The sequence below is a fragment of the Eubalaena glacialis genome, chromosome 7, assembly GCF_028564815.1.
Source record: "Eubalaena glacialis isolate mEubGla1 chromosome 7, mEubGla1.1.hap2.+ XY, whole genome shotgun sequence".
NCBI lineage: Eukaryota > Metazoa > Chordata > Mammalia > Artiodactyla > Balaenidae > Eubalaena > Eubalaena glacialis.
Window position 1 is genome coordinate 58,826,943 of NC_083722.1, and position 9,189 is coordinate 58,836,131.

Sequence of the window (9,189 nt, forward strand, 5' to 3'; positions counted from 1 at the left end):
TTGGGGATGCTGCTGTGCCCCAGAAGCCTACTGGGGGGCCTTGTGCTGTGTCTTCATTTCCCCACTTCCTGTGATCAGATGGCCCCGGAACGCTGGCCGCCTGCAGCTGCAGTCAGATGGTGCTGGGGACTGGCCTGCAGGCGGGGACAGAACGATGGCGGCAGAGACAGGGCAGGGGCTGCCTTGCCCCCAGGAGCCGCCATCCCCTCTCAGAGGCCTGTGGACCCTCTCCCCCTGCAGGGCATCCAGATGGTGTGCGAGACGCTGGCCGAGTGCTGGGACCACGACCCCGAGGCCCGGCTCACGGCGCAGTGTGTGGCCGAGCGCTTCAGTGAGCTGGAGCATCTGGACAGACTCTCGGGCAGGAGCAGTTCGGAGGAGAAGATTCCCGAAGACGGCTCCCTGAACACTACCAAATAGCTCTTCCGGCGGCCGGCCAGTGTGGCTGCCCCTGTGGCCAAAGAACAGAGGCAGCAGGAAGCTGCCCCTGGACGATGCTTCCTGGAACCCCGGGGCCGCTCCCTCCCCCCCGAGCTGGGGAGGGGGTGACAGGAAGCGTCCTATGTCTTTGACTTTGTCATAGGATAAGCTGTGTTAGCACTTCCTCAGGAAATGAGATTGATTTTTACAATAGCCAATAACATTTGCACTTTATTAATGCCTGTATATAAATATGGAATAGCTATGTTTTATATATATCTATATATGTCTATATCTATCTATACAGCCATACTTTAGAAAGAGGTGAGGAAAAAGATCAAATATGCCCAAGAAATGGGTTGGATGGGCGAGCTTGGCACTGAGCACAGAAGGAAGGGCTCTGGGGCAGCCTCAGCACTTGGCAGTCACTCATGTGCTGGGCCTCTGAGCACACAGGGGTTGGGGGGGGGCGAGGGGGGGCGGTCTTTGCCTTCAGAGAGAGGCTCCAGGTCTCAGAGCCTGCTGTGGCCAAGTTGCACTTGCTTTTGCAAAGTAATAATTCCCTGTACTGGGTCCTGTTCCGGCCATGGAGCTGATTGGAGTCGCACTGTTTGGGGACCAGACCCTGGGGTCCCCGTGTGCCATCATCTCTCCTGGACTTGTCACCGGAGCTTCACGACCCACCTCTGGTTTGTGAACCTCCTTCCTCAGCTAGTTCAGAAACTTTGCCCCATTTCTAATTGCTTAAATGTTTTAAGCCCCATGTTTTACGTTCACAGGCTACAGAAAAATCAGGACACATTTCCCCACCCGTGAAATTGCCACGCCTTCTACTAATGAGAAATTGTTATTTTTTAAAAAATTCCCCTCATACCTATGTTACTGTTACCTGTTTCCTAAAAGGGAACAGGTCTCCCTTCCAGGTTCTTTATGTTTAGTTTTTTATCACTCTTGGTTTCAGTCTCCAGCTTTCTATGCAGCACTAGTAGGTTCTATGCTCTGGGCTTCAGGGGACTCGAGCACATTTTGGCCAAGGGGAAAGTATTTGAGCAGCACAGCACTGCCACAGTCAGGAGTCTCCTCAGGCACTCTGAATGTGTGTTTTGCTTGGCCAGCACAGTGTTTAACAAAATCAAGGCACTTTTTAAATACTTGGAGATTTTGCAAAAAAAAAAAAAAAAAAATTTGGATCCTCAAGTAAGACTAGAGAGCAAATGGTTTCCAGTTCTCTCTGGGCCACATCATTCACAGACGCAGGTGTGGACACACTTAGAAAGCTGCTCACTTCTGCCATGAACGTTTGTGTTTTCCACCCACCCCCCACCCCAGTCTGGGAATTAAACCTGCTTCCAACCAAGGGCCCCTGTGAGAAATGTGCGTCCACGCACTCCTTCTCTGGCTATAGAGTATGACTCTGATTCCCTTCCTGGGGTTAAGATTTGAAGCTGGCCTTCCCTGTTAACCCAAATCTCGTTTGCTTGTATTTTAAGAGCTTCCCCCTCTGCTTTCAGAGGGAGCCCTTTACTCCAAGAAGCTGTCGTCATGGTTACTGGTCTCAGTCACACCTGCCTTCCCCAACCTTTGGAGAATTTGAATGTGGGACACAGGAGTCCCATGTACAGTTAGGAAATCTGTGTCCACAAGGACAAGAACAAAGAATGTGCTTTACTACTCCATAGGAAACTCGTTAATCCACAGACAAGTGTTAATGCTGCAAATGACAATTTTTAAAAAATGTTTTTGAAGCTTATTTTCAGCCAAATAGGAATATTGGAGAGGGACTGGCAGTGACCAGCTCTACTTGGGTTTTGGAAGGTCCCATCTCATTGGGGTTTTAGCAGATATGCTGAAGTTTGGGATTAGGTGGAACTTTTAGGAACCCTGCTCGGTGGGGTGGGCTGAGAGAGTTAAGGTAGTTTGACCTGCAATGCCGCGGAAGTGCCCAGAAATCCCCTGCACTTTAGGGCTGGTGAGGCCGTCCCAATAGCTGTTGCTCATTGACCTCTAGTGGTGAATTTCTAGAATACTGGTCCATTATGGGATCTTCCAAGAGTCAAAAGAGCTTTATCACTTCTGGGTGGTCATCAGCATAAACTGGAATGTAGTGTCAGATGATACTGTGGCTTGTTTTATGTTTGTTTCCCTTATTCAAGAAAAAGACCAAGGAATATCATTCTGTAGTTCCTAAAAATACTGACTTTTTTCACTACTCTACATAAAGGGAAAGTTTTATTCTTTTATGGAACACTTCACCAGTACTCATTTATTAAAATAGGAATGTGAATGCTATATACTCTTTTTATATCAACTGTGTCAAGCACTTATTTTCATTCTATGCATTGTTTGTCTTTTATATAAATAAAATGTTTATTCGATTGAATAAAACAAAAATACTCAGGTCAGCTTCCTGCCTCCTGTTCCTATTCATAGGTGCCCACGAGCCTCATTTGGTTATTTTGCAGTTTGTGCGGAAAAAGCCACAAAGACAAATCCTCTCCAACTTTTCCATATTCATTGTCTTCTTCAACTGACAGTGTCAGGTCCCTGTTTTTAAAAAAGCAGTCACTTCAGTACTGTGAGACGTGGCAGATGCTGGTGGTGGCTTGCCCCTTATCCCAGGTCCAGCACGGTGTCCCTCTACATCCCCGACCATCTCCCCTGTCCCCGGGTCCTGGGAGCGGCCCGCATCCACACATGGCTTCTTGCGGGGTGCATAGCCGGCTCCGCGCATGCCCACTTCTCCCTCCCCACTCCTCAGAGTAACAGGCTGCCGCTATCTCCCCCCCCCCAACCCCGCCATGTGTCATGCTTCCTCCCTCTTCCTTTCTACCCAGCCACCCCATCCCACTTGGAGCTTTTTCATTGAGGTATAATTGACATACGACATTGTATGTTTCAGGTATACAACATAATGATGCAATATTTGTATGTACTGTGAAATGATCACAGTAAGTCTGGTTAACATCCGTCATCATACAGTTACAGGATTTTTTTTTCTTGTGATGAGAACGTTTAAGATTGACTTTCTCAGCAACTTTCAAATTGACTTTCTCAGCAACTTTCAAATATGCAGCACAGTATTATTAACTATTGTCACCATGCTGTCACACATTACATCCCCAGGACTTATTTACGTTATAAACTGTAAGTTTGTACCTTCTGACCCCCTTCACCAATTTCATCCACTCCCCACCCCCTGCCTCTGGCCACCACCAGCCTGTTCTCTGAATCTCGTTTTGTTTTTGGGTTTTTTTTTTCCAATTCCACATGTAAGCGAGATCATATGGTATTAGCCTTTTTCTGACTTATTTCACTAAGCGTGGTGCCCTCAAGTTCTGTCCATGTTGTCACAAATGGCAAGATTTTATGTTTTTATGGCTGAAAAACATCGCATTGTATATATACGCCGCTTTTTTTTTTATCCATTCATCCATCAGTGGACACTTAAGTTGCATGGTTATCTTGGCTTTTGTAAATAATGCTGCAGTGAACATGGGGCGCAGATATGTTTTCAAGTTAATGTCTTCATTTTCTTAAGATAAATACCAAGAGGTGGAATTGCTGGATTGTGTGGTAGCTCTGTCTTTAACTTCTTGAGGACTGTCCACACTGCTCGTCTCCATAGTGGCTGCACCAGTATGTGCATTGCCACCAGCAGTGCATCCGCCCCACAGCTGCAACAACCAGAAATGTCACCAAACATTACCACATATCCTCTGGGGGACAAAAATCGTCACTCTCAGCTGAGAATCACTTAGCTGGATGACAGGGTCCTGTACTACTGTGGGCATTAGTTGTAGTGCTGTCTTAACTAGAAGCTTGGCAGTTTTAGAGGTTACTAATTTTAGCAGTTTCCTGCTCCTCCATTTACCACCTGGGTGACCTGGGCAAATTACTTAAGCTCTCCATGTCTCAGTTTAATTATATGTACAATGGGATTTTACAGGCTTCATCCCATACCAGTGACCACTGTGGTAAGGAATACTGGCAAGGCTTTTGGTGTTGCGTCTTGAACTTGGAAAGCCTTCAGTGCATACTGGCCAGTATTCGGTTGGTTTAGTGTGCCAGGGCTGCTTTCCAAAGAGGCCGATACTGAGATACATCCTAGAGGGCATTAACAACACAGAGAAGTGGACACACACTGCAGGCCTGGTGCACAGGGAAGCTCCTGTCCTGGGTGAGTACTGGTCATCTGGGGAGGACGCCCATTCACTGAGCACCTGCCGAGATTAGGTCCGTGAGGTAGGTACTGTGCCCATTTTACAGATGAGAAATCACACTTGGAGGACTCCAGTAAGAAGCCTAGGGTCTCACAGAGATAGGTCCGCTTGCAAAGCCAAGTTGTCCTGGACCTCAAATTTGAAATAATAATTTGGAATAATGCTTGGTTCTTTTCTCGTATTGTCTCCTGAGGGACCTGGCCTGCCCAGCAGGATGAGAGGGCTGCACCACCATGAAACATCCCCATAGCACCATCATTGTTCTCATCCACCCCCACCCCCCGGGGGTCTGTCTGCACAGTGGGAACAAGGAAGGTGTGTTCTTATCTCTATTGCTCCACTTGCTTCCACTCACATGAGAAGTGCTGTCTAAATTCTTGCCGAGAGCACAACTGGAGGACAAGTGAATAGTGTTGCCTCATGTGTGGAGTGTGCCCACTCCTTCAGACGGTTTCAGATTGTGCCAACCTTTAAAAATATTATTTTAGTGGGTCTGTTTTTATTTTAACATGTACTAGAAAAAATAAACACATTTACCCTGGGCTTTCACAAATATTATTGCTTGAAATACAGCTGGGTTTAAAAACTTGAATTGACTCTTTAAAATGCATTAAGTAGATAACGGTCCTTATTTTTGGCAACTGCAGGGGCTGGGAATATGAATGATGAGGTTGGCGTGCTCCCCACAAGGAAACAAATCCATATGAATTGCTAACACTCATGGAGCACTCGGGAAGCACCAAACACCATTCTCTGTGTTTTACCATCTTTATCTGCTTTAATCTTCACCACCAACCTATGAGGTAGTCTTACCTCCATATGAGAGGTGAGGAAACAGGCAGGGAGCAAGGTATTACTAAGAGTCCCACAGGGAGCGGTCTTAAGGCCAGGATTGGAACTGAAGCAGTCAGACTCCAGAGCCCGCATGTAGACCTTGAACACAAGGTGAAACTGGAGTTGAAGGGCAAGGTGGAGTCCTGGAATGCCCGAGGTATGATTCTTTAGGGTCAAATCCACAGGAGGAAGATGCAGTGCACACTGGAGGGGCCAGGGTGGCCATCAGGGAGCAAAAGTCATTCCTCAAAGGCACATGGACTCTGGGCTCCAGCCCAAGTGCTCCAGCCAAAACAGGAGCCAAGGTCCTCTGACGTCCCTCCTTACAGGCTCCGTTTTACCCGGGTTATTTCAGTCCTGGCTACTGCAAAGTCGGGAGCATTCCCGGTTGGCAGTAAGTCTCCAAGTGCCCTCAGCGGGGTCCTGGTCCTTGCACCCGTCAGCAGCTTTGGAATGCAGGCGCTCTCTGTGCCTGGCAGTTTCTAGTTTGCAGTGGTGGTTTTTGTTTTAAGCTCCCTATGCAAATGACAGGGTGTACACTAATAGTCTAGTCCTGAGGGAAAACCCTTCCCAGGGTGACAGAGAAGTTTTCATCTAAGCAAGCGTGTCCATCCTTTTTCACAAAAGTCACCACAGTTGGCATCTGCAATTCTGTTCATTTTCCTTCTGAAATAGGCTGCCTAATCGTTGCTTATCACATTTCCAATTAGTATTTCATTTTTTACTTGGATAATTATAGCTCCAGACTATGGGTGTGGGGCTATGGCTTTCGGGCCTACTTTGCAAACTGCAGATAAAGACAAGATTGTGAACCTTCCCCCATTACATGGCCTGCCAATCAGCCTCACACGGTGTAATTTAATTCTAATACACCTCCTGATCTTTGGTGCATTTAAAAATAGCTTGTTAATAGTCTTCCTATTCTAATTAAGCTAAAATTGCAAACGGTGTGAAATGTGTGCTCTCTCTCTTTCTCTACACACACACACACATACACACACACACACACACACACACACCCCTGATCCTAAAAACTCACTCTGCGTGCAGCCCGTGCAATTGGTGCTGCTGAAACTGTCCTCGAATCTTCCCCACTCCATGCCTGCTGTGTAGACAATAGAATAATGATACCCCTGGTGCTGGTGTGTCACCAGAAAGATGAAATGCCTTTGAAATGTCATATTTTGTCTAAATATTCATAACAAAATCATTAAAATTGGGACCTCTGGAGTCAGATCCCCTTGGTTTGGTTCAAATTATTGTCAGCTCCACAATGACTAACATGGCATGAGCCTTTTAATCATTTTATTACTTTGGTTTCTTACCATGTAAAATGGGTAATGACAGGACCTACCTGAGAGAGTAGTAAGAATTACTATAAAAATAGAGTTACTGTTTTCAAAGTCATTAGAACAGAGACTGGTGCACATAAGCATTAATTATTATTATCTACTCCAAAATGAAGTTGTGATGTCATATTTCAAAGACATAATGTCTCAACATCACTAATTATCAGAGAAATGCAAATCAAAACTACAATGAGGTATCACCTAGCACCAGTCAAAATGGCCATCATTAAAAAGTCTACAAACAATAAATGCTGGAAAGGGTGTAGAGAAAAGGGAACCCTCTTGCACTGTTGATGGGAACGTAAATTGATACAGCCACTATGGAAAACTGTGTGGAGGTTCCTTAACAAAAACTAAGAACAAAGCTACCACATGATCTGGCAATCCCACTCTTGGGCATATGCCCAGAGAAAACCATGGTTCGAAAAGATACACGGACCCCAACGTTCACTGCAGCATTATTTACAACAGCCAAGACACGGAAGCAACCTAAATGTCCATGGACAGATGAATGGATAAAGAAGATGTGGTACATACATACAATGGAATATTACTCAGCCATAAAAAACAATGAAATCATGCCATTTACAGCAACATGGATGGACCTAGAGATGATCACACTAAGGGAAGTAAGTCAGACAGAGAAAGACAAATATCATATGAGATTGCTTACACGTATCTAAAAACTGATACAAATGAACTAATCGACAAAACAAAAACAGACTCACAGACTTAGGAAAGAAACTTAGAGTTACCGAAGGGGGAAGTTGAGGAGGGGGGAGAGATAAACTAGGAGGTTGGCATTAACACATATACACTACTATATATAAAATAGATAATCAACGAGGACCTACTGTATAGCACAGGGAACTCTATTCAACAGTCTATAATAACCTATGTGGGAAAAGAATCTGAAAAAGAATAGGTACATGTATATGTATAACTGAATCAAGTTACTGTATACCTCATAAAAATACAACATTGTAAATCAACCATACTCCAACAGAAAATAAAAATTTTTAAAAAAAGGAAAGAAATGCCTACTCTATTCTCCTCAGGCCTTGGTGACCTGGGCTGGTGTCACATCCCCTGGAGCCTGAGCAGGCTTGGGTCCCAAGGCTGGACTCTCATGGGGCTGAGGGAGCTGGGGAGTATGTACCAGCAAATGAGCCCCCCTTGGACCTGTAGTGCCTGGTCCCCTCTGGATGGGACCACAAGCTCCAGATCCAGGCAGGCCCTTCAAAAGCTAAACCAAGCCCATTGCACCCAAAGAAGGGTGGACCCTCTGGCCTGGAAGAGCTTTGAAAGTCACCTGGTCTCCACATCTCCTGGTGGTGGGGTTCCCACCTCCATCCTCCTTCCTTACAGTTGCCTCACCTACAGATGACAGCACCCTCAATGTAGCGGTTTTGCAGGGTTGGGGTTTGTCTGGTGGGTGAAGGGTAAGGGGGAAGAAGTAATGAGACACAAGCCCTCAGGAGTTTCTTCTAGCACATTCCACTCTGATAACCCAGGAACGCGAATTTCCTAAGGCTCTGGTTGCCCAAGTTGCCAGAGTGGGGCATATAGAAATGCTGCTGCCTTGTAGCCATTTCTCATAACAAAAACTTTAAAACTGGTGCTTATGGGTACTTCGTCTTAACAAGACCTGCAGGGCTATAAATATACCTGCCCTCAAGAAATGTCCTGCAGTAGGTAATCAAAAAGGAATTCAGAACAGGGCCAACTTTCAAGAAGCCAATTTCAAGAGGTAAATTTTACTCACACTGTTTAAAAAAAAAAAAAAAAAAGCACATGAAAAGATGCTCAGCATCGCTAATGATTAGAGAAATGCAAATCAAAACTACAATGAGGTATCCCCTGGCACCAGTCATCAAAAAGTCTGCGAACAATAAATGCTGGAGAGGGCATGGAGAAAATGGAACCCAACTACACTGTTGGTGGGAAGGTAAATTGTAACAGCCACTATGGAGAACAGTAGGGAAGTTCCTTAAAAAATGAAAAACAGAGCTACCATAAGATCTGGCAATCCAAAAAAAAAAAAAAAAGATCTGGCAATCCCACTCCTGGGTGTATATCAGGAGAAAACCATAATTCAAAAAGATACATGCACTCCAATGTTCATAGCAGCACTAGTCACAATAGCCAGGACATGGAAGCAACCTAAATGTATATTGACAGATGAATGGATAAAGAACTGGTACATAGAGACAATGGAATATTACAGCCATAAATAAGAATGAACTAATGCCATTTGCGGTAACATGGATGGACCTAGAGATTATCATACTAAGTGATGTAAGTCAGACAGAGAAAGACAAATATCATATGATATCACTCATGTGGAATCTAATTTTGAAAAGAAT

General features: G+C 45.1%; 1 protein-coding gene across 1 annotated transcript in view; it reads left to right on the forward strand.

Moving 5' to 3' along the window:
- Nucleotides 1-2,766, forward strand: part of TGFBR2 (transforming growth factor beta receptor 2) — a 93,574-nt gene extending 90,808 nt beyond the window's left edge. The window contains exon 7 of the mRNA XM_061196451.1: nucleotides 241-2,766. Within this exon, the coding sequence (XP_061052434.1) occupies nucleotides 241-420 (180 nt within the window). The 3' untranslated portion in view covers nucleotides 421-2,766. The remainder of the gene's footprint in view (nucleotides 1-240) is intronic.
- The last annotated feature ends 6,423 nt before the right edge of the window (nucleotides 2,767-9,189 follow it).